The 26,320-nt window shown below is 36.0% G+C and overlaps 1 protein-coding gene across 1 annotated transcript in view; it reads left to right on the forward strand.

The window, feature by feature from the left end:
• Positions 1 to 1,351: 1,351 nt before the first annotated feature.
• LOC131044714 (V-type proton ATPase subunit c2) overlaps positions 1,352 to 26,320 on the forward strand; it is a 28,925-nt gene continuing 3,956 nt past the window's right edge. The window contains exons 1-2 of the mRNA XM_057978104.2: positions 1,352 to 1,733; positions 12,517 to 12,802. Coding sequence (XP_057834087.1) covers positions 1,655 to 1,733; positions 12,517 to 12,802 — 365 coding nt within the window. The 5' untranslated portion in view covers positions 1,352 to 1,654. The remainder of the gene's footprint in view (positions 1,734 to 12,516; positions 12,803 to 26,320) is intronic.

Raw genomic sequence — 26,320 nt, forward strand, 5'->3', positions numbered from 1 at the left:
TTGCTCCATGAGAAAATATATAGCAATGGTATTATAATAAACATGAATGAAATCCTCAACAAGGTTTGACAAATGATGATATAACTAGGATGTACATATTAAAAACCCTAAATATTATGAAGGTATTAAGTCTAAATCAAAACCCTACTATGGTGTATAATTGAACAAGCTCACAAAAGTGTAAAGGAACATGAAGTTTTTCCTAATATTAATCTGGTCCATTTAAATTAAATGCATACACCTTAGCATAAATTAAAACCTAGATTTAAGTAATAGTTAGCTACATTGGATAAACTAAATTATTTAATGTTAGTTGTAGGAAAATACATGTGGAGTGAAGATACTTAGGTCTAGGAATAATGCAAGAGGAAAAATTTGATTGTAGCAACATATTATGTAATTGGTACAAAAAACCAAATATTTTAGCTATGTCCTCTATTTCAAATTTTATTTAGAATTGTAATTTTTTCTAGGTCAAATCTAGAGGCAAATATCTATTCTATAATGTGCATATTTAATCTTGCTAATAATGCACTTGTTTTTTTGGTTCACCTAATTCTTTGACTCTTTGAGTGTTAAATATTGGTAGTGTTTAAAAAACACCATCCAAAGCTTGTTGGATTGCAAGAGTCATGTTCTCTTAGGTCAATTCCCTTGATAAGACTAACTTAAGGGTTGGAAAAGTGATTAAGGACCACAATATTGAGGAATGTATTTGTTCTAGATGATGTAATGATATGACACAAAATTATATTCTTTGTAGGTTCTCCATTCAAAATGTTTCTAGCATCCACTTCTTAAATGTGAATGGTATTCAATGATATTTTGATTTGAATGGATATGACAAATGAATACAATTTGATAGCCCTTTAAATACAAGTACATAGTAATAAATCATACTAAATGTGTATCAAGTTGGCTCATGTGCAAAGGAATGAGTGATAGTTAACCAAAATTTAAACTTGAATTTTGAAATTTGAAGTTTTAAAGATCATATTTGTGACTATAAGATTAATCCAAGACATGCAAACAATAATAATTAGATAAAAAATGAATATTTGAATATAGTGTTAAATAATAGTATAAGAAATTTTATAAAATATTATTAAAATAAAAACTAGATAAAATTTAATATATAAAATTTATATAGTATAAAAAAGAAGAAAAAATTAAAAAATAAATCCAACTATACATAAAAATATACTGTTTATTAACACAATTATATTAAATTATCCAAAATAAATAAAAATGAATTAAAATTCACATAAACATACAAGTTTCATACAAGAAACCTCTAATTAATTAAAAAACCTTTGCCTTGTTCCACCAACCAACCCATATTTCATACACTTCTCAATTTATTTATTTTTTCTTCCTTTGAGAGCAAAGTTACAATTTATAAAGCCTTTTGTAACAATTGACAACTCAAATGATATTAAAATTTTCCAGTACAGCCGAAAGAGGTATTCATAGAGATTGCATGCCAATCAGGTGCATGTAATTTGGATTTCGGTTGTGCTTAATCAGATCTTACATCAAAAACCATTTTTCATTGAGGAAAATTCGAATTAGTGTGGCAGTTGGTTGCTTCTCCTTGTTTGTGCAAGGAAAACCACAAAGCGAGCTTGTGCGGAGGGAGAGAGAAGATTAAAAAATGGGGGATCTGTTCAGCGGCGATGAGACAGCACCATTTTTCGGTTTCCTTGGCGCTGCAGCAGCTCTCGTGTTCTCCTGTATGTCTTTTTAATCACGAACCCATCAATTAAATCCTGTCTTAGATAGCAAAATGGTCTCTGTCTTTTCTTTCCCTTTTATTTTTGCATAAACACCAATCTTGCACTAGTAATGAACGATGGAATCTACCAGCGAAGCATCTTTTCGTCACGGCTTTGATTTACGTATGAAAACATGCCTGATGTTGGATCGATCAGTCCCGAAATGGTTTCTGTTTTTGAATTTGTAGGGTGGATTTTATGTTCAATAGAGTGTGGGGTTTCATCAATCTAATCGGATAGTTTTTGTTTGATTGTTTGTTATCCAAAGGGGTAGCACTACACAAGTAGTACGCTGGGAAATATTGAAAACTTTTTTTATAGGGAGCCATGCTCGAGTGTATTTCTTCTGTCAAAATTTACCCATGACTTGCTATCTACCAACAATATGTAAGCAAGTTTCATCATCACAGAAAATTTCCATCTTGACACAATATAATAGTTCTCTGAAGTTCATCCATACTCTTTTTTGCAATAAAAAAATGGCAGTGTCTGGACGAAGAAAACTAGTCAAGGATTTCATCATCGCCATCCTTTTATCTTTAATGAATTCTAACAAATTAAGATGATTCCTTGAAGTTTGATGAAAGAGCTCACTAGTTCTACCCGCAGTTTGATTTTGTTATTAAGGAAAGAGGCTAGTTTGTAAGTTGGAGAGTCCACGGTGCAAACAATGGGTCTTAATTGTACACTGTCTTTATGACATCTCATATTATTTTAAACTGTATAAGGTTAGAAATTTGATAGCCTCCTTGAAATATCAATGAGAGCTCATTCAAAACTATGGGGTCTGTAAGATAGGTTGCTTTTGTGGAACTCCCTACAGTTGTGAAATTGGTTGTGCAATTAGCACGAGGATCAAGGAGCATGTTTGATCCTCGTGCTGAACGTATGGTCAATACCAGGCACCAGATCTGCTTAGAGGCACCCAAAGTCCTTGCAAAAGAGAAAAGTCTTTGAAAGAGAAAGTTGAAGGAATCATTTGAAATTTGTAAACACCCGCATAACTTCAACAGAGACGAGGGTTGGGGTTTGAGTTTCTCTTGGCAACCGATATTAAACTCAATTATATGCAATTTTTACACTCCTTCCTGAATTTCAGTTGAACCCTCCACATTTCTCTCACTCCCTTCATGGTTTTCCTTCTGACCTTCTCAACTCTTGAAAACTCCTTTGTCCACCCTCCATTTTTTTTTCTTTTGCCCTCTCTCTTTCTCTCTTCCTTATTTTTGATCCACATCGTTTTTCTTTTCTTTCCTATTTATCCATTCCCTTGGTTAATTTTTATTCCCTGTGTCAACCCCTACAGGCCCCTTCTTCCTCACCTTTTCATTGGTCTAAAATTAGTACAATTGCTTAACCATTGCCTGTTTAAGTTGCCTAACCATTGCCTTTGTAACCAGTTGTACTCTATATTGCATCAAAATTGGTCTAAAATTAACAAGAAGCTAGATTTTATTTCATCAGGATTAGTAAAATGATTGTAAATCTGGGAATTTTTTAGATTTGTTCAATTTATTTTCTAAAAATGAGATTTCTTTACCCATAAAATTTTATGTCTGAAAAAAAACCCAGAAATTCATTTGTACAAAGGTTTTGATCCTCAACATTCTGAACGGAACTTATCTTTCTTATTCCTCAGAAGGCGGTCATCAAGGCAGCATTTTGTCTCTGCTTTTATGGTAGGTACGGAGTGCAGATCATCTTCAACATCTCCATTCTCCACTCTGTTTTCTGCTGACAGAAGTTTCTGAAAAATATTTTATTACTTCCATTTTTTATTGGTTCTGGTTTATCCAAGGGGGTCCCATCGGAAGCTAAGATTGTACCGATGTGATTAATCTTCCACCTTACAGCTGTTGAATATTATAAAAAAATAATATTTATGCTCTGTTTCTTCATCCACGTTTCCTATATTTTCTATTTTCAAAAGATCTTCATTTCTTGCATATATATCCTACAGACGAGACATCATTTTTCATTCTTCAAGTTTTAATCTAACAGACCTTGGGATTGAATTTGCTATTTTATAGTTGCAATGCTATTATTCTCCAAAACATATAATTGAGAGATTTGGTTTACGGAGTTAATTTAATATGGCAGTGGGCTTATTTTTGTTAATATTGGTGTAAAGATAACGAATTATATAGTTGCACGGAAATATATGTTGCATAATTATCTGGTTAAAAATATTTGCACATCAATTTCAACATCAACTCACCATATTTTCATCAAAAATACAAATATCATAAGAATAAATCAGATATTGAAGAAGTCGATCAAATTGTCTTCAATTTCTTTAGTTTTGAATATCTTCCAATAATAGGAGATTCAATACTTATCTTAATCAGATCACTTAGAATGACCACTCTCACCTAGGAAGATCTTAGTGGTCTTGGTCATCATATCTATGGCACAATCCTGGGGGAAACAATTCAATTTAGAACTCATGTCACGCATACACAATAGATCAACTGTTAAACACAAAATTCTGGCTAGGATAATCCCAGGTGTACTGAACACTGAGTTGGACACACCTTGTATGCTCCTTCTCCAATGTCCATAGTTCACCAAGCTACCTTCTTCTTTGAGTGATCTCCATTCCCTTTCCAAGTCTCATATAAATGATTTATATAATCTTTTAAGGGGTGGTTTCCAAACTGTTAGACCCTTTTTATTTAATACAATTATTCCTCCCTTTTAAAAGGGATTTTTAAAAAGATTCATATCTATTCCCCTTTTTAACTAAATAGTAACCTTTGCTTTCTTTTTTAATCTCCTTTTTAAAACAAAGGGTCAAATAACTTTTATACTCTTTATAATTAAAGGTCTATTCACATAATAACTTTCTAATCAATTTGGGCAAAAGGCCTCATAACGGTTTTTTCCATTTCTTCTGCTAATTTTGCTTTATCCTGAAAGATTTTTCTGAAGTTTTTAGAGTTCTAGTCTTTTAGAAAGCTTTGTTATGAAACTTAGCTTCTGCATCAATTTTACATTCCAGATCCTTGTATTCTAGGGTAGCTGACCCTTTTTTATTAGTTCTAGTAAGGAATCCTTTAGCCACATCATTTTGATAGACAATGCTGGGGGATTTTGTTCTTAGTTATATTAAGACAGATTGGAGCATGGTCTAAGTTGAAACATCAAGGATTGGTGTATGTGATTTCTGGATTCTATTGTGTAAGATTTGTTTTGTACCAACGTTTCGGATCATACTTTGTGATCCATCATCAGGATAACTAGAGAGTGATAGGAGAAGAATGATGATGGATCATGGAGTGTGATCCGAAACGTTGATACAAAACAAAGCTTACACAGTTGAATCCAAGAATCACATACACTAATTATTATGGACTGTGGAAAGCTGATGTCTTTAACATCAAGGATTGCTGATTCTTCAGGATTCTAAAAGCCTGTCAAGTCTCCCCGTGACATTACAAATAACCCTTCGTGGATGGTATGTTCTTGTATGGATTTCAGTGATCTCTTTATACAAAGCTTCAGCCTCCATGTAGATATCTGTGTTTTCTTTGACCCTCATGACAAATGTTTGCTTCATTTCATCTTCCTCTTTCCTTGTTATAAGAGCTTTTCTGCCATTTTTGGAGCCTCTTCCACTATCTCAACTGCTAGAGTAACTTCTTTTGATGTTTTTTCCTTTAAACTTATGTACACCTACAAGGAAAACTGAAAGGCCTTTCTCGTATGGCTTTCAGTCATCTCCTTATACAAAGCCTCAGCCTCTATGTAGATGTCTGTGTTTACTTTTGACCCCTCATGAGAAATGTTTGCTTCATTCCCATCATCTTCTCTCCTTGATGTAGGAGCTTTTCATGTATCTGTGGAGTCTCTTTCAGTATCTCAATCGGTAGAATATGTTCTTTCCCTTAAAACTTCTGTACAAACTTTTCCTACTCCAACAAGGAAAACTGAGAAACATTTCTAGAGAGTGCATTCTGTGCAAACTTAGTTCATCTTGAGGATTTATGTTTAAACCATTTACATGTCTTGAACTTCTCATCCTTCATCCTCCTTATGATGACCTGCCTTGATTGGTGGATTTTAATTTTTTTTTTTTCTCTTCTTAGGAAATCTCACCTTGATATTTTCATACTTTACCCATCCAGGATCTTACCGTTTTTGCAAATTTAAAATATTTGTTCAGCTCATTCAATCGATCAACTTATCTGTACTTAACTCCCATTTAAAACTGGCACTTATTATTTTCATTTCATTTTACATATCAAATACTGCTGTAAGAAGTTTTAATTCTCGTTTCACTTTTTTTCCTAGTTCTCCATCTTCTGGTTTATCATTGTATTCATACATAAGTTTTCCCCTTTAGAATGTATCTTCAATTTCTTCAAGTTTTCTGTGTGATGCTGGCACTTTTCTACAGTAGTATGTAACAGCACCACTGCTTCTTCAATCTCTTGCAGCACCAACATCTGTAATATTTTACGAGTATTTGTTTCTCTCATGATGTAAATACGCATAGCTTTGTTCAGAAAGTTAGATATTAACCCATTTTACTGATCAGCCTTTCAATTTAGACAGCGGAAGCTTTTAGTAGATGCTAAAAAATGAGCTCTTGTTAAAGTATTGCTTACATAAGGGAGCTACATTCTGTGTGCTTTAATTTGCAGAGTAGAGAGCTTTCATAGTTTGTTATGATAATATTTCTATTCAGCTGTAAATAGGTAAATGCATCATTACTCTGCTACATCACATTTCTGAAGCTTTTGACTTATTATTTGAAGAAGCTATCTTCTTTTGTACGTACATGCAGAGTGCTCTCCCTCCCTTTGGCTTCCCCTCTGTTTATACTTTATTCACATGATTGGAGGATCAAACGTTTTCCCAACATAAGGTAACCTAGTTGTAGTTTCCAAAATAATAGCATTGGTCTGATTAGAACCACAATTTTTCTATTTTCTAGTTGTTTATAGAGATGGTCCTGGGTGCCTTAGTTGCAGTTTCCAAAATAGCATTGATCTGATAATCTGATTACAACCGCAAATGTTCTATTTTCTAGTTGTTTATAGAGATGGTCCTGCATCAACCTGTCATGGCCAGGATGACACAGACCCATATCTAAGCATGGGACCATGATTCAACTAGTTTAACTACTGGTTACGCCCTGGTAATTTTTTCTTGAGAATGCATTTGGATGTGGACCTGACTATGGGTAGTTGTGGGATTGCTTCTTCAGTCCTTGATTCCCTACAAAGATTTTTTCTTGATAAAGTCCTGAAACATATTATGTTTCGAATATTTGAACAGTGAAAGCAGAACGATAAATTACCATCAAGCATTTCCGCCAAATGTGTGGATAATTAATATTGTGGGAAAGTTCAACATCAATTGTAGATGATGGTTCTGAGCATACTTAAGAGCTCCCTACGCAATGATGGGAAAACTTATCTATGTCTTTGAAAACTATGCTTTGTGCAATTGCTATGCCTTTTAGCTCGAAGATACGCAATAAATTTTCTATGTGGTATTTATGCAAGGTAAAACATTGATGTTTATTGCTTACTAAGTTTTTGGTGGGTTATGGAAGTTTTTTTCATAATTACTTACAATGTCTTTTCCAAAAGGTACACGCGTTTCCTTGTGATGTGGAAATTGTACATGTGAATGCTAGAACTGTATGCTGTGGGTATAGCGTGCTGATGCACTGCATGTGGATATACTCATAGGTGACTTTTTGTTTGATGTTATTGTTGATTTTAGTCTTTTAGATTAATTCAATACTCAGAAAATAGGAATTTAACTTAATTTCCAGATTATATGAATTGCTGTTAGTACTTAGGAATTTCCAGAATTAAGTAAAAGTTAAGAAATGAACACAATGAACACACAACACACAAGTACCCTGGGAAAACCTCCTAGGAGGAAAAACCCAGCAAGAAAGATCCTCAGATCTGATTATGCCTTAAATACAATATTCTGATTACAACACTTATCTCTGATTGCTGTCCAAACAGCAAGTTGCCAAGGTAATGTAGAGTGATGCCCTAGTTGTAGATGATCAAGATATCCACCAACAGAAGATAACTTCGATAGGCTGAAGCAGCATGTAGCTAAATGTTCTTGCAGTTCACCAAGGAGCAGATTCGCCAAGTGTAGGAGGGCAGATCACATTTAGGAGAAGAGCAGATCGCATTGTATGTGTGATATGTAGAATGTGTTTACTTCATTTGATGAACTCATATATATATCTTCCTCTAGGTATAAACCTCTAAAGTCGGCTTAGCATAAAATAACCTTTTATTTTATTTATTATTATTCCTTAGAATGTTTTTATAAAGCCACATCAAGTGGCGTGAGGATAGGGTCTGCCCTATTTTATGTTGGCGTGAGAGAGAGGGCCCAGCCCTAAGAGTGGCGTGTGGGAGGAGAAGGGCCCAGCCCTAAGAGTGGCGTGTGAGAAGGGAGAGAAGGGCCCAGCACTTGGCGGATTCCAATGTTGCCTTAAGGCAATTGGAATCCACATTCTACCTAGTTACAATCAACAGTTATCAGAATAATTGTTAAAGTCAAAGGTCTTTTTTAAAGTAAACCTAGTGATATGGATTATCTGTGAATTTGACTAGTAGGATCCAGAATGGAGTTGGGGTCTATGCTTCTAGGAAAGGAATAACCTTTTATGGATGTAAAGATTGATTTCTGCATGCTAAACCTAATTTAACATGAAGTCATTAGCTAATATACCTCTTTTGATTTATTAAATTATTTATGTTGTGTACATAAATACTAATTCAAATGTATAATATCACTTGAAGGCAACAGATGGAAAATAACTTGTCAAGCAAAAGAACTCTTTGGAAGTGAATGAAGTTACAGAATCATTTTAGATTATCAATGATCATGGGCGAGTTCCTTCTTGGAGTTTGATTCACTGTCTTTCCTAAAACAAATGACTGGTTTTCTAACGTTTATTTTGATTGTGTTAGTCTTCATTTCATTTATATTGATGCCTAGGCAATGCTCTGATTTTTACTGATGCCTATTGAATACACTAATTTATAGTGGTGGGCATCATAGACTGATGTCAGATTTGATTAAAAAATGAAAGTTTGGTTTAAATTCTTCATAAATCTTTTAATAATCTGTAAAACATGGATTATATTAACTATACTGAATTCTTTCTCATTAGGCTATCTGAGTTGTTCTAAAAAAAATTAATGTTGATTTGCTCATCAAGTTTGTCTGAAAATTACGTATCTTAAGAACTCCAGAATAACTGTGCAATGAAATCTAAGCACTGTAGGTTAGCCAGGAATGAACCTTGAGTTTGTTCCACCAAACATTTGACTGACCTGGCAGTTTTGGTTTTGATAAAACTATTACATTAGTTGTCATTGGGTTTTGTAGATTCCGCACCTATTAAAGGATGGTGAGAGTTGTCATTCTAATACATCTTCTGATCAAAACCTATTGAGGTCGTGATTTTAAGTTTATATGTTTTCATTGTAATGTAATTCAACTTTGGTGTTGGGACCTTGTTAGGTGGGTATAGCACAGTATAAAAGAGAGAATGCACACGACACAATGATATTCATGGGCCAAGATGAATATCCAATATATGTAGAAATAAAGTAAACCCTTGAGGTAGTGTAACACTTTATGATACTCCTTATGAAAGAAGCCACAATGCTCTATATCTCCAAGTGATCCCAAAAACATAAAATATTCTTTGCTTCTCCTTACGATGATATTCACCTCCTTTATGTAGATCTCTCCTAATATGTAAATGGAGGGGTAAACCACTAAACTCATAGAGGCCTACTCTTTACCTAATATACTTAACAACCCAATATAACGAAATTAAGAGATTCGTGCCAAATGTTGGCATCTCTATTAACCTATATATATTATAATATCATATTGCTAGGTACATAACATGCCAACCTTCCTTGACATGTTTCGTCCTTAAGACATGAGAAGAAGCCAAATAGTGAGAGTGATGATCATTGCAAGAGATTATAAATTTGATGGCACGACCTATCATCCAACCATCAATAAGTGATCTTCATGGAAGTTTTAGTTTTATGATACCTAAATCCCATCCTCCACATCTTGCTACACCCATCTGTTCCATTCTTTGCCATGGGAGATGCTCATTTTCTGCCCTGAACAGTCATTACTTCTGTTATGCAAATGATTTTTATAATTGCTCCTTTTATTTTTTGTATATCGAGTGATTGGCTTGTTGATTCTATGTAGTATCATGCCTCCACGATTCTTGCTTCTCACAATGATGCAAATGTCTATATATGCCACCTTTTGCTCTAGAACCTTCTTTGATTCTTCACCATTTTTTGCCACTTGTTCCATTGGCTTATGGAGGGGAAGAAAATTTTCCTCTTTTTTCTCTACATCTTTCTTCTCTTGTTTTACTTTAGAGGCAATCTTCAATAGATTTTTGAACTTCTCTACCTTGAATTTACTTTGGTTAACATTATGTTTAATATCCTGCAATGTAATATTGTTCCCTAATTCTTGGATGCAATCTTCAATAGGTTTTTGAACTTGCTCTACCTTGAGTTTACTTTAGTTAACATTGTGTAATATCCTGCAATGTAACATTTTTCTTTCTATATTGAAGATTAATGAATTTCTCTTGCACATTAATGCTTATTGCCCCCACAAATTCTAACCAAGGATATCCAAGAACAATATACAAGGCCCTTGATTTTCTTTTCTTGTAGCTATAGTTTCTTAGTCAAGTCCGTTCCAATGAAGTATACCTCTGCAATGTAACATTTTTCTTTCTATATTGAAGATTAATGAATTTCTCTTGCACATTAATGCTTATTGCCCCCACAAATTCTAACCAAGGATATCCAAGAACAATATACAAGGCCCTTGATTTTCTTTTCTTTTAGCTATAGTTTCTTAGTCAAGTCCGTTCTAATGAAGTATACCCATTGGTAGGGTTTATGAAAATAATGGCTTGTGCCTTTTGAATGCATCCATGAAATTAAAGAATTGAATCCTCCTTCCTTGGAGCTAAATTGCATTTTTACTTGTGTCCTTCATTTTTTTCATCTCTTTCCTCTTCTTCTTCTCCCTCTCCTCTTTTCTCTCCCTTTCCTACTTTAGGAACCCCCCTATCTAATAGACCTCTAATGAATTTTAGTGAGCTTTCCAAAAACGAAGCAAATCAGAAAAAATGCACGAATTGCAGCCAGCTTATAGAGCAAATTTATGAAAAGCCCTATAATTGCAATATTACTCAGTATTGATGATAAAAAACTGATTTTTAGATTGCAGCTTCCTTTCAAAATTAGGGTTCATCTTCCCCTTTACCCAAATTGTAGCTCTGATACCACTTGATAAGATTCTCATATATAATGATGTTAATAAGACATTGTAGAAGAGAGATAACACAATACAATAGTTGTTCACTGGCCAATATGCCCTATATCTAATCTATACAGAAATAGAATAGACCCTTGAGGTAGGGTAACATTGTATGGTAGTCCTTATGGAAGTAGCTAATCTATGCCATATTTTCAAGAGAGCCCAAATACATGACGTACTTTCCACATCACCTTACAATGATATTCTATTCCTTTATATAGGTCACGTTCTAGTTACATGATGGCAAGGTAAACCACTAAATCCATGTAGGCCTTGTCATTACCTAATATTTAATAACCCAATATAACTAAACTCAATGGATGTGTGCCACATGGTGGCATCTACATGAACCCATATATCTTATAATATCATATCCCTAGGTACATATGTGGTACCCAAAAGGGAGGATGATTCTTTTCCAAAATCAGTTCTTTTTTTGTGACTGGCAATGTTAATGGAAAATTGCAACAGGTGCAGATCCATCTCAAGTGTTCTTCTAAGGTTCTCAAATATTAAATTTGTTGTAACTAGTTCCACATGGAAATTGTGTAACTGGTGTATAGAGCAAAAATTAATAGAGGTTTCAATGTTTGTTCTAAAAATTTAAAATATAAAATCTGTAGCCATTAATGACTTTCTATAAGTGTCCCTTCCTAGGGCATTCCAGGAAAATATTGAGCATTATACTTGAAATTCTTCTTAACACATCATTGAAATTTGCTAAATTAATTCTTTGTGGGCATTTACTTACCATTTCTTCATCTGCTAATTTAAATTTTACCTCTCTCTGCCTATCTTATATGTTTTGTTGACCTGAATTTGGGGTTTACTCCTGTTCTGCGCTATGAAGTTCACGTCCCCATTATGATTTAAAGATGTAAGTGAAGAAATGAGGGAATTTGCAGGATATAGTAGACAAAGTATAGCCAGAGTATGATATTCATATCTTTCCTGTATCAAAATTCTATAGAACCTTATCATCTTTGCCATCACTGATAGTAGATGAAGGGATATTCTATTATCCAGTCTGGAGTGTTTTTCTGCATTGGAGCTGACTGTCGTAAGCAGGCACTAGTTTGGACATATAGACCATGTTTGATATAAGTTCATTTCTTTGGTGGTCTTGGAGTCATTAACTTACAGTCATGTTTTGAAATGCCTAAGCAATTGATTGTTGATTGGCTGAAGCCTTAATGAAATACCTAGTTTACTTTTATATTTATAAAGGCCTTCAAGTCTTTCCTAATAAAGAATATGATATACTTTGTAGATTCCCTTTTGACTTCTGAGTTCCATGTCTCTGTGGCTATAACATCTTATGTGCTCAAGATTTAGCTTCATCTTTTCTTGTGTATATGTTTTTCAATAGGTATGGGTGCTGCATATGGAACAGCGAAAAGTGGTGTTGGTGTAGCATCGATGGGTGTCATGAGGCCAGAGCTTGTCATGAAATCAATCGTGCCAGTTGTTATGGCTGGTGTTCTAGGTATCTATGGCCTAATTATTGCTGTCATCATTAGCACGGGAATCAATCCCAAAGCCAAGTCATATTATTTATTTGACGGCTATGCGCATCTATCTTCTGGACTGGCTTGTGGTCTTTCTGGTCTTTCTGCGGGCATGGCTATTGGTATTGTTGGTGATGCTGGAGTAAGGTATGTATCTCTTGTCTAAATTTTGTTGTGTATCTATCTACCTTGATTATTTATGCGTCATGGTTCCTTGTTGCTTTATCCTTTTGAGATTGCTGCTTATTGTTTCAGATTGTTTGATGTGTTTTACATGACTGTACACTGTTTGATGTTACTTGCTTCCACATGGAGGATCGATATTCAAATGGGGTTTGAAATGTTTACCTACCTCACTATCTATTGTTCATCCCCACCTACCACTATCTGTGCTTCAAGAATTGTAGGTTATTTTGAAAAGTTTAATGTCTATAACTAGCTTGGTTGGTGGTTGGCTTTCTCCTAATCATTAATGGTTTGTCCTCGATGTTCCCCAAGAGTTGACGTAGTATTGCAAGGTATGGATTGGGGGTTCATCTCAAGCCTGAGCATGTGAATGCATCCCTATATATTTCAAAATCCTTGTCCTTCAGTGTAAGGATGCGTTTAATGCTAGTTTGGTTGGCTAGTGAGATTGAGGTGGTTTTTGGTGTTACATGGTGGTTTTTCTTTCACCATTGGATGTCTTGGTGGTTCACATTTATGACATCTTGCTTGGAGGTCATTTCTGGGTTGATCTTGTGTGATCCTGCGTGTTCTTTTGGGCAAGATGTTGTCTGTATTTGTTGTCAATGAGAGGACAAAAAAATGAATTTTCCCTACTATGTTTGTTTCCAAATGTTAATCTTGGCAGGTTGGAGAAGGAAAAAGAGTTAGATGTCAAAATGTTGCCATATTGCTACAGAACAAAGAGAGAAGGAAAAAGAGTTAGATGTCAAAATGTTGCCATATTGCTACAGAACAAAGAGAGAAGGAAAAGTGTAGAGTTTGGCTTGTGTTCAGTATGGTGCAGAACAAAATTGAATGTACAAGTGTAATTTTCATTGTATCAGTGCTTACTGCTTTTATAATTAATCAGAGGGAAGAGTATAAAGTGCAGTCTTTGATTGTGCGGATGTCTCCATGGATGTTTGTATGCATCTGCTAGTTTGGCAAGTTGTCTTAATCATATTTGCTGATTCAAGTGTTCCTTTGACTGGTTTCTCTTTGCAGTCACTTAAAAATCTCCTTATGAACGTTTTTAGAAGGCATCCTTTCAATGTAATGCAGGAAGTGTATGGATCTATTGATTGATGTGTATATGTTCTCTTGATTGATCTGCATATATAACCTAGCTTATGTGTTGATTTGTCAAACATAGTCCTCCATACCATTTTAAGGTGTCATATGTTGGTTTTACTTGAGTAATGTCCGTTATTGGTGAAAACCTGACATTTTTGCTCTTGCTAGATGAAGGCACCTGCCTGTAATTAGTTTCAACAAGCCATGACCCTATACACTTAACATAAATCATCTAAACATCAAGCTTATTAGTTTGTTTAGAGTTAGTTGACCAAACACATCACTTTGATTTCGCTGCTTCATTGTTGCCAAGTGTCTACAAACCTCATGGAGGTCATTCATAGTGAAATTTGCGTTATTGTTAGAACTGTGTTCATGTGTGAAGTGAGATAATGTACTGCAAACCTTAGGGGGTTAAGAAACATATATCGTAGTTTCAACATGCTCGCAACATCTACTCAATGAAGTGTTATATCTTGGGTCCAACGTAAACCAACACATTGGTACTTAACAACAAAGTTATAGGTGTTTCAAGAGTTTTGGGACACGTTTTGCCTTAAGGTGTAATGTCCCTTTTTTGGATTACCCTAAATTTTGCACTAGAATCACAAGTTCAATAAACAAAAAGGAACATAATATAGTTAGAGGTATAAATTTACCCAAAGAATGTTAAAGCAAGATAGATCCTGGTTGAGACTCTCCAATCACGTTAAACAATTATCGAAAATACAATTCATAAAATCAATTATTACTAGTAGGGTCAAAGAACATATATTCACAACCATCTTAATTATATAATATCCATTATTCATTATTAGGGCTCAACCATAACGAGACTCAGATAAGGAGACATGATAGGGTGCCCGAAGTGATTGTCACACTAATCCCAAGAGCAGATATACCATCCCTCTTGGTCCCATGTGGCATTCTGCCATCCATACTTCATGAGGTGGTGTACCTAGTGGGGAAGCTTGTACCTGCACTCCCTATTTGTGCCACCTTGTTTGCTTTCCTATGATCGAGACTTCTTCGAATCCATTACAACAATTAACCATTGTAGGGGTTGGAGGGGAAACCACAATTGGGTGCCTGGAGTATCCTTCCCATCTAGGCCTAAGGACTTGGATACACCTTGCCCCCTTGGCCTCATGTGGCAGGCCGCCAGTCATCCACCATGAGGTGGTGTACTTAGAAGGGGACCTCTTATCAGTTTGTTCCTCCTTGTATTCCTTCACTGACCTCGTCATGATTGATTGCAGCAATTTGATGAGCAGGCTAGGAGTCTAGACATTCCACTTATTGCCTATATCCCATATATGAAAGGTTATGCATCAAATACCTGATTATACACACATCATGGTTTATATCAATATGTGAGGAATAATGCATTAAAACATAATCATGCTGCATACTACAAAGATGAATAATATTGCTAATGATCTGATCGATTATATGCCTGATTGCTGCTGCCTTTTTACTTGGATTGATCACTTGATATGATTGTCTGATCCCTTCCTCCAAAAATGGAGCTCTCCTTCCCTCCCGTGGTTACCCTTCCTTCAAGGGTGGTGTCCCCTCTAAACACGCAAACTGATAGCTGCTGTTAACACAATGAAATTGTTGCCTTAATCATTATTAAGATCACTGCTTCATTAAGAATGAGATTGCTGTTTTATAATTAAATTAGAATGCTGCCTCTAGTTGATCTGCTCTGCTCCTAATTCCCATAATTTTTCATGGCTTGGCTTGCTAATCTTTCATATATGTCTCTGCTCTAAACCTGCTCATCATCTGCTCTCAATCAGCCCTTTTTGTCTGCTCTAAAGAGAATTAAATTCCATTCTGTTGTGTTTGGTTCTTACCATATTTTTTCTCCCTTTATACCACATCAAAAGGGTGCAGTTCCAAAAAAGACAACCTCTTTTAGGGGGGGTCGGTCTTAGTAAATATTTAACTAATTTAAGGGAGTCGACCTTAGGATATTAATCATGAGTCGGCCTCTTGTATATACATTGCCTAAGGTTTTTGGGAGGTTGGTCCTCTTTAGCTTTTATTAATTTTTTTTTCCTGAACTTAATTTGTTTAAGCTGCGATTTGGTTCATAGGACAGGGACATGACACGAGGTGCATCATATCATTGTTTGTTCTTAGTCTTCTCAAGAAGCACACCTCCAAAAACACTCACCTTGATCTAGTAGAGCCTAAAGGAGATATCCATTATTATCCTTTGGTCCTTTCAAGCCACAATTTGATCATAAGCCTTGCTTTCACCTTCGATGACACAACTTTAGCCTTAGGTGTTGTGCAAGTCTTTAGGATACCGACATAACCTCCATTATATAGCTCCTTGGCTTATCAGGGACTCTTTTCCATCACCTAACTCACATTCCATTGCACAAACACATACCACTTTAGCTTTACACATTCTCCTAGGGTTACTAGCAACATCTACTCAAAGAGGTGTTATATCTTGGGTCCTAGGTAAACCAGCACATTGGTACTTAGTTCTGGGACATGGTTTGCGAGCACATTGGTACTTAGTGACAGATTTATTGGAGTTTCAAGAGTTCTGGGACAGGGTTTGCCTCAAGCTGCTTTATATCATTGTTTGTTCTTAGTCTTCTCAAGAAACACACCTCTAGAAACACCCCCTTGGTCTAGTAGAGCCTAAAGAAGGAGAGATCCATTATTATCCATTGGTCCTTTCAAGCCACAATTTGATCATAAGCCTTACTTTTACCTTCGATGACCTAACTGTAGAATTAGGTGTTAGTGCAAGTCTTTAGGATTTTTGAAACTACATGTTTGAGCACCAACATAACCTCCATTATTTAGCTCCTTTGTAATAGGCAAGTCTTAGCCAGATAGCAAAATACAACAATGCAACATTCAAAACAACTTTGCAACTTACAAAAAGAATAAATGAAAGATGACAAAGATACATATTACTATTTCTAGAAAGAACGATAATTTTTTTTTTATTTTTTTTAAATGAAATAAAAGTACAGAAGGAAATAATTCTGGAAACAACTTGAAACATAATATTTAAACATCATTTCATATAACTTAAGGAAGAATTAAAATTAAATCTACTTTACCACTTACCAGATAACTGTATCTCGGAATGTGTCCTGAGTTCTTTTACGAATGCTTTGAAAGAAGGGAAAATATCATCGGGGCGATTTTCCGCCCAACCATAGACCATAACAGTCCCCCGGTGTCATTCCATAGGGAAGAACCTGACCCTTCGCAGAGAAACGGAGAGAGAATTCCAATGCCCCCCCTGAGCCCTGGTGATGTCCCTACACAGATCCCTAATCAATCATACACCAAGGTATATCCTACTAGTATGATTCCTGATTGGGTGTGAATCTGGGTACATGTCTGACTGAAACTATTCTCAATAGTTACACCTTGGCCAAGGTTTTAGTTGGGGCGCGTCACGAATTTTGTCGTGAAGTCAGATACACCCTGCTCGACATATTCTATGTCATTTTAAATTATCATCAGTCTCCCGTGCTACTGCACTCTGACCGTGATAAATAGACAAAATTATTGTTGGTTTAGGTGACTCATTCAACCAGTAAGGATATTACTTGCCTGCCCGCAAGTAGACCACATAGTGAGTTTTCTGGAAGATAGGAATGGTCAACTGAAACACTCATTAATGTATGTTTATTTTTTTTTATTTTTTTTACAAGGGCAGTGATCTGCTGATTCAAAGTTACATAATTATTTATTTCAATTTCCTCATAATGTATGATGGTTAACTTTGGTTTAATTACAGTCTTGAAGGTATAAACAGATGTATGTTTTCAGTCTCAAATTCATGAGTAGCCATTTAATATAGCAACATTATTTTCTCTGTTTCTTCCAATCATTGAAAGGGTCTTCCAACCATTGTTCTAGTTCCTTGGAGTCTACTCGGTAATGTAACTAGCATTAATTATACATACTACTACTCCGACACAACTGAAAATGTATAAGAATACTAATATGTATGCCGAATGAAAGATTCACTTCCTCTAGACTCAAAGTCAATTTCGAAGTTCTTTAGTTAAATAACTAGTTTCTGAGTTGCCAGAGGCTAAATTTTCGTTTAAAAATGACATATACAAGTCTGTTCATTTAATACCTTAATTTTCATCTAAGCTAAGGCTCAATGGACAGCTGGAATTTATTAAAAAATTCAGTGTTCTTTTCCTCAAGTACAGAAATAACTATTTAGTTCCTTCTTTTCTTTACAATACAAAGATACACGAGGCACAATCTTTTCTTCATTGCTTTTCACACACATTCTTGGAAAATTTAAACTCTCATTTGCATTGAACAAAGAATATAAACCTCCTTCCATTCTTTCAACATGTAAAGCTGAAGAACTAATCTTTCTTTCCTACCAAGTCAGCAGAGTTTTAAAATAATAAAAAAAAAAACTCTTTCTTTCTTCAGACATGCAGAGCTAGGAATTAAACAGCATAATTTCTCCTTGAACTCTTTTCTAACACCTAAAATTAAGAAGCAGAAGACTTTTTCTTTTCACTTATAAACGACTATATTTTATCACATGAATCTTTTTAAAATTGGAGAACAGACCCTCAAACGTACTCATTCAAACTATAAGCATTAATGACGAAGATTATTCCCAGCTCAAACAAGAATTCTTGTGCAAATTCTTTCCTATTCAGCTTAGTAAATTTCTTATGATCTCTGCCTTCTTTAATCGATAACCAAACAGTAAGGAAGCCAATCTTTTCAACGGAGATAGAGTAATTGCAATACACAGTAAAGTTGTAACAAGAACATGACCTGCTCTATTAAACGTTAGACACTTTAGCCGTAACTTGTCCACAAAATAAAATCTTCAGCTCAACCTGCTTCCACCGTCATCAACTCCAGCCTCTTTCAACGTCTCCAGGTCCAGCTCCACTTGCCGCCAACTCCTCCAGCTCCTTCTCTACTAATTGTTTTTTTTTTGAATGAGAAGATCCCTAACCGTTTTGTTTTTGCCTCCGAATGGAAGAAGAAGAATGAAACCGTTTTTTTTTAATTTCCCTCTTAAAACTTCAGATGTCAAAACAATATAAAATCCTCACAATACGTCAAACCCTAATTCGCATTTCCGTTTCAATGAAACCAAAGCATAAATCAATTCAGAATACGTTATTGTTTGGTCAATTTAGAAGTTGTAAACTATATTTCCTTTCGATAATCTATGCTCAAATATTTATCGTTTTTAATTGCCGCAACAAGGAAAAAAATAACGCATTATTGCCCAAGATACATTATCGTATTTAAAAAAAAAAATCTAATTAAACACTTAGTGGGTCGAAGTTGGGGTGGTGACCACATGGTGGTGTTGCCTAGATTAATTTTGTTTTTAAAACTATATTAATAGATTTTTGTTTAATTTTGGCTTTATTAAATTGAGGAAAATACGTTGCTAAGAATTAAATTTAATATAACGTTAAAAAGAAACGTTATTATAATTATTTTCTTTTTGATGAATATCCTTAGTTAATTTATTAAGTAAATAATTAAAAATTAATTATATATTAAAAAAAAGGAAATTATTAATGAACTCATATCGAGTCATTTCCCCAAATTCAGCTGACCAAGGATAGGGTGGGATGGTGACAGGTGGCCAAGGTGATGAGATAATCTGACGGTAATCGACATTGACAAGACCAAAAACTGGCTGACGGAAATATTAAAACACAGTGTACTTATTGTCTGGCTTAGGTAGACATAGAATTCTCTTTTCATTCCCCGTTCCCGATGATATTTTCCCTCCTTTTGCAAAGGACGATGGTCTCTGCACACACTCAGAACGAGCACATATGGATTAATGACATTGTAATCATTTCTTTAACGAATATATTACGTGCCAAGAATTGTAGCTGATTGTAATCAAAAGTTTACCCTCAGCAACATAATTTGCTGCATTGTCGGTCACCACCTGTACCATGTTCTCCTCACCCACATCTTCAATCACCTCCTCTATCTGCTCACATAGGTAGGTGGCATTCTTGCAATGGGTGGAGGCATCAATGGACTTGATGAAAACGGTGCCCCCTGAAATAAAAAAATAAAGCTAGGTCAATGATCATTCAATAAATCATTAGATAAAAAATAAAAAATTAAAGACTATATGAAACGAAAATTAATCAATCACCTGCAGAAGAAACAAGAAAATTAAGGAGAGTTCTGTTTCTCCAATCCGTCCAACCATCAGTCATGATGGTGCAACCTTTAGTGCTCCATATCTGGCGTTGTTCATCTAAATCCTTCTTCACATCATCCACCATTTGAGACAAAATGGGTCCCCTCAAATCACTCTCACTAGGGGCTTTGAACCCCGCCCCGCATATGGTAATGGCATCAACCATTTGTTGCCAATAAGGAGACCTGTCGCAAAGAAACTCAATGAGATAAGTTAAGTATAAAAATTAAAACAATCAAAGTTATCAAACATAAAAGTTAGTAAAACATTCACCTGGCTACAAAGAATGGAATACAGCTGTAGCTCCAAAACCTGCCAACTGCCATTTTAGCAGCATCATGGACCTCCTTGTTCCAACCCATGCCCTCAAGCGATGGTTGGGACCCAGGAGTAGTGCGAGGCACAAAGAAGGAATCCAACCTAGATTTACGAATCCTAGGTCCAATGGTAACACTCCCACTACAACTACTAGTGGTAGGAGCATGAGAAGTGGCGGTGGCACTGCCACTTATAGAAGCAGAAGCAGAAACGGAAGCACCAACAGTAGCAAACTGAGTGGGACGATATGGAGGTAAGGAAGAAGGGCCTCCAACACAACCTAACTGTGTCCCTCTTCCTAAAACTGTCTCTCTCCCAATGGCCGCTTGATCCTCCTTTTGTTTCTTTTTCCTTTCAATCTCCTCAACCATTACATAACATTCACGTACGGCCTCAGGGATTGCTTTTAGGCATGGTTCGGCACCAGCAATATGGTATTTTAGCCTATATATACTTCCATGGAATATTGTTTTGCAAAACATACATTTTGTTTGCCCCTTTCCTTGCCCTGGAAAATCCTCATGATATTTCCAAGCAGGGTCCTTTCTAATGGGGGGTCTAGAAGTTTATGGATATATCACATAAGCATAAGCGCAAATTGTAGCTGAAGAAAATAACAAACATAGATATATAAATATTGTCAAATGTATACAATATTACAAAACTCATGGAATAAAAAATCCATGTCATCATATGATCATCATCAAATGTTTCATACAAATACCAAAGGTAAATAGTAAATACTAAATAAAACTACAAGTGTACAAGCCTATGGCTCAGAGGGCTGTGCACTCTCTCGCCCTGGCCCCCTGCGTAGGCGTTTAAAGTAGGTCTTGGATGATTCAGCAACCATAGTCGCTCCCCGTGACACCATGCCATGCTCACCAACATCAGGAACAACTGTGTCACTCCGAGTCTCAGTATTTCCTGTCTCTGCTCGTGCTCTCTGCTCCTCCTCTGCCATGGCTACAACCTCAGCCTCTATATCTACCTGGTCGATCCAATCAATGTCATCATCACTAAATACAGCTGTAGGAGTCCCACGAGCTGTCTGATTCTCATTGGCCCACTCTCCTTCAAGATCAACCTCATCTAGAATGATAGGAGAGATGTCAACTAATGCATTCTTTCTCATTCTCAGGCGGAGGTTGTAGTGAACAAAGACGAGATCATTCATCTTCTCCACAGATAATCTATTGCGCCTCTTGGAGTGTATGTGCTCAAACATACTCCAATTGCGTTCACAACCTCATGCGCTGCATGGTTGGCTCAAGATGCGAATGGTCAACTTCTGAATATTTGGTGTCTCTGGGCCAAAAAAGCTCCACGAATGATCTGAGTTTGAAATGAGAAAAAAAAAAAATCAGTCTCACTCATGAACTCATTTAACAAGTTACAATATAGTATTGAATAAAACTAAAATTAAGCCTCACAATTTATTTTTACCTGGCATCATAGTTGTCCTACTGTCTTTGGCGACAGGACGAGAGAAGGTCTCCCCTTGTGCATCTGAGAACAACTGTAGCTCTCGAAAAAGGTCTATCTGAGAAGTACCAGCAGGTCCCATCTTCTCCATGATTGCATATAGCCCATTAAGGACCTCCACATCAGCCTTGAAAGAAGGGATAAAACAGAATGCCGGATTCAGATAATAGGCTGCCGCATGGATGGGCCTATGAAGCTGATGATGCCATCTCCCATCAATGATCTCCCAAATGGGACCATACTTGCTCTCATCTCCTCCATAGACAAATCTGATGGCCTCCTTCGCCCTATCCATGCCCTCATATATATAGCCCATTGCGGGCTTATCTCCATCCGCAACTCACAACAAAACCAACATTACAATTTACAATGCAACACATTATGTCCAAACTATAGATGGGTGCCTCTCCATCAATAGTCTACCTGCAGCAACATAATGTGTTGCATTGTAAATTGTAATTAATGGAGGTACAAACTACAAGATAGTAATTAATTTGCAAACAAAATTAGTTTGTAATCAAAAGTTTACCCGCAACAACATAATTTGCTGCATTGTCGCTCACCACCTGTACCACGTTCTCCTCACCCACATCTTCAATCGCCTCCTCTATCTGCTCACATAGGTAGGTGACATTCTTGCAATGGGCGGAGGCATCAATGGACTTGATGAAAACGGTGCCCCCTGAAATAAAAAAATAAAGCTAGGTCAATGATCATTCAATAAACCATTAGATAAAAAATAAAAAATTAAAGACTATATGAAACTAAATCACCTACGGAAGAAACAAGAAAATTAAGGAGAGTTCTATTTCTCCTATCCGTCCAACCATCAGTCATGATGGTGCAACCTTTAGTGCTCCATATTTGGCGTTGTTCATCTAAATCCTTCTTCACATCATCCACCATTTGAGACAAAATGGGTCCCCTCAAATCACTCTCACTAGGGGCTTTGAACCTTGCCCCGCATATGGTAATGGCATCAACCATTTGTTGCCAATAAGGAGACCTGTCGCAAAGAAACTCAATGAGATAAGTTAAGTATAAAAATTCAATGAGATAAGTATAAAAACTAAAACAATCAAAGTTATCAAACATAAAAGTTAGTAAAACATTCACCTGGCTACAAAAAATGGAATACAGCTATAGCTCCAAAACCTGCCAACTGCCATTTTAACAGCATCATGGACCTCCTTGTTCCAATCCATGCCCTCAAGTGACGGTTGGGACCCAGGAGTAGTGCGAGGCACAAAGAAGGAATCCAACCTAGATTTACGAATCCTAGGTCCAATGATAACACTCCCACTACAACTACTAGTGGTAGGAGCATGAGAAGTGGCGGTGGCACTGCCACTTATAGAAGTAGAAGCAGAAACGGAAGCACCAGCAGTAGCAAACTGAGTGGGACGATATGGAGGTAAGGAAGAAGGGCCTCCAACACAACCTAACCGTGTCCCTCTTCCTAAAACTGTCTCTCTCCCAATGGCCGCTTGATCCTCCTTTTGTTTCTTTTTCCTTTCAATCTCCTCAACCATTACATAACATTCACGTACGGCCTCAGGGACTGCTTTTAGGCATGGTTCGGCATCATGTCCACGCACACCAGCAATATGGTATTTCAGCCTATATATACCTCCATGGAATATTGTTTTGCAAAACATACATTTTGTTTGCCCCTTTCCTTGCCCTGGAAAATCCACATGATATTTCCAAGCAGGGTCCTTTCTAATGGGGGGTCTAGAAACTGAAGTAGACATTTTAGGATAGTTTTGTGAAACTTGAAGTTGAGGCAAATGATAAAGTGAAGTTTGCTGCAATAAAACATTACAAATACAAAATAAAATTAATACATATTACATACATTCAAAAAAACTAAAGTAGGGTTTGTCAAACCCTACTTTAAAAAAAAAGAAATTTACAAACCCTACATAGTACAACACTACAACTACATACTACATGCTACATACAAACATACAAAAGATTTTGAAAGAAAATGTAAAACTTTCAAAATAAATGAATAGAAAATGGATTTTTCGCATACAAGAAACAAACCAATCTTCAAAAAAACAACCGTACCTCTTACAACAAGCTTGAAACGAGCTGCAAAGTCTTCCTATCCAACTCTTGGTGCACCAAATCGAAACACAATGCAGCTCCAATGTGACAAATTGAAGAAAACTTGAGCTTCCTCCTTGCTGGTTTTTCTTCTATTCACCCTTGTTTTTCTTCCCAACTCACTTTACTCCTTTTTTTGCAAGTGAATGAAATGAAAGTCACTTTTAGGGATAGAAGCTAATTAACATAAAAAAACGGACTTAAAAAAACATTGCAAACTATTTTTTTTTTGTCTTTAAGTTTAGTTGGATGCCGACCGAGTCTGGGGCTTGGGACTCGCCGAGTTTGGCGAGTCTGGCGAGTTTACTCGCCAGTCCGAGTCCCTGGGACTCGCCGGGCCTAACTTGTACTCGGACTCGCCGAGTCTGGGCGAGTCCCGTTTCTATGGTCAGGAGTGTTCCTTTGTTAGATTCCAGCACCCCATCATCAAATACTCTGACATACACTAGTGTGAGACTATCATATACTTTTGTAGGACACTAGCATCTATCACAGTATGTAGGCAATATGTGGGTAATCACATCACTTAATTAACAAACATCAAAGGAACAATTCTAAATGCATCCTTGACTTGACCATTGTACAATGTCTACTAGTCTAGATCCATATCAACTTTATATTTCAAATAGGCTGAGAATGTGGAATGTTACATAAAACTGCTACTGGCAATCTGAAAGATATTAAATCTGCATTTACCTGCTTGTGAAAGACTTTAAACAAATGCTACATTGCCAATGAACAGTACTTGCAAAATTTTAATTACATACCATAAGTATGACATAGAAAATATAAGAAAACAATAAGTTTATTGCACAAGATTGGTGCACCATACAATTTGGAAAGGGAAGTCTCGACACATTATTGCCTTTACATTGACATTTGCCTTACTAGTTATGAGACCACACAATTGTCAGTTAAGGCACATAGATAACGAGAAATTGATTAACTCACTACCCAAGTTGACAATACAATAATTAACCGCACGATAGAGTCTGCTACAAATCATTTATTTATTTGTATGCTGATAACAATAATTAAAAATAACATGATGTATTATAGTGGGACGAGTCTACAATGTGATCAAGGGCTTCTTCAAACTTTATGTCTACACAGATTGGATCTGCTTCGTCCGACCCTCCAATTTCTTCCTTGATATGAATGATTTGGTGGGCTCATTGGTTGGTTTTCTTCTTTTATCTTGAGTCTTTTAGTTGAAATATAAAGGTTTCTCCTTTTTGATAGGTCTCGCTCTTACATTTGGTGAGTCTCTATTTGTGCACTGGTTTATAGGAGTATGCTAATGATGTGAAATATATCTATTCATTTGAGAGGTTTTACAAATTGCATGATTTTTGCCCTTCCAGTTTGGCTTCTAATGGTTTCTTTAATGCCTTCTAATTGGTCTTTGGTGATGTTCTCCACTATCACATCCTCATGTGAAGTTAGGGCCTAGAAAGGTTGTTTCTTTGTAGCTACTCATTTGGTTGAAAATGAGGTTTGCCATTATGTGGTTGAGCTCTTTGGAATTTGTTGTTGTCTATGGCAATTTTCCTTTTCATCACCTTTTGGGTGATCTTTGGGGTGTTTCCTGAGAATCTAGTTCTTTTGAGCTCTTTGTGAGGGTTATCCCTCTTAAGCCCATGGCTCTTCTGTTTCCTAGAATTCTTGTGTAGGCAAATCCTTTTAAATGGCTATGCCATAACATTTTCTGCATTTGAATGGGATTCTTTTACAATGATAAACTGTAATGTCCCCTACTAGGAGGCTGCCAATTCCTGTAACCTAATAATAGTTCTGATCTGATCTGGTCGATGATCATGTCACTGGATGCTTTTGACTCCTTTCTTATATCTTTTCAATGTGAGGGAGAGGTCACACCTCTTCATTATGGATGCCTTTTGGCAAGAGACACACCCTTTCACCATTAGCACCCTTTGAAAGAGTGCAACTCTTCGTTACTTCTGCCCTTTGAAAGGGACACAACCTTTCACAATTAGATCTGCGCTTCTTATTTAAATCAGATTTGCACTTCTGATTCCCAAATTATCCCCTTCTCAAAATGAGGTTCTTTTCGCCCTTTTATATCCCATGTTTGAGGGAGTCACAACTTTTCCGTCCATGTCTTTTGACCATTCATTAACTTAATTAAATTTTAAATATATTATTTTATATTTTAATTTTATTCTTTTCTATTTTAATATTATTATTATTTTTTATTAAATTCTATTCCAAAGTGGGGACATTACATA

The sequence above is a fragment of the Cryptomeria japonica genome, chromosome 3 (assembly GCF_030272615.1).
Source record: "Cryptomeria japonica chromosome 3, Sugi_1.0, whole genome shotgun sequence".
NCBI lineage: Eukaryota > Viridiplantae > Streptophyta > Pinopsida > Cupressales > Cupressaceae > Cryptomeria > Cryptomeria japonica.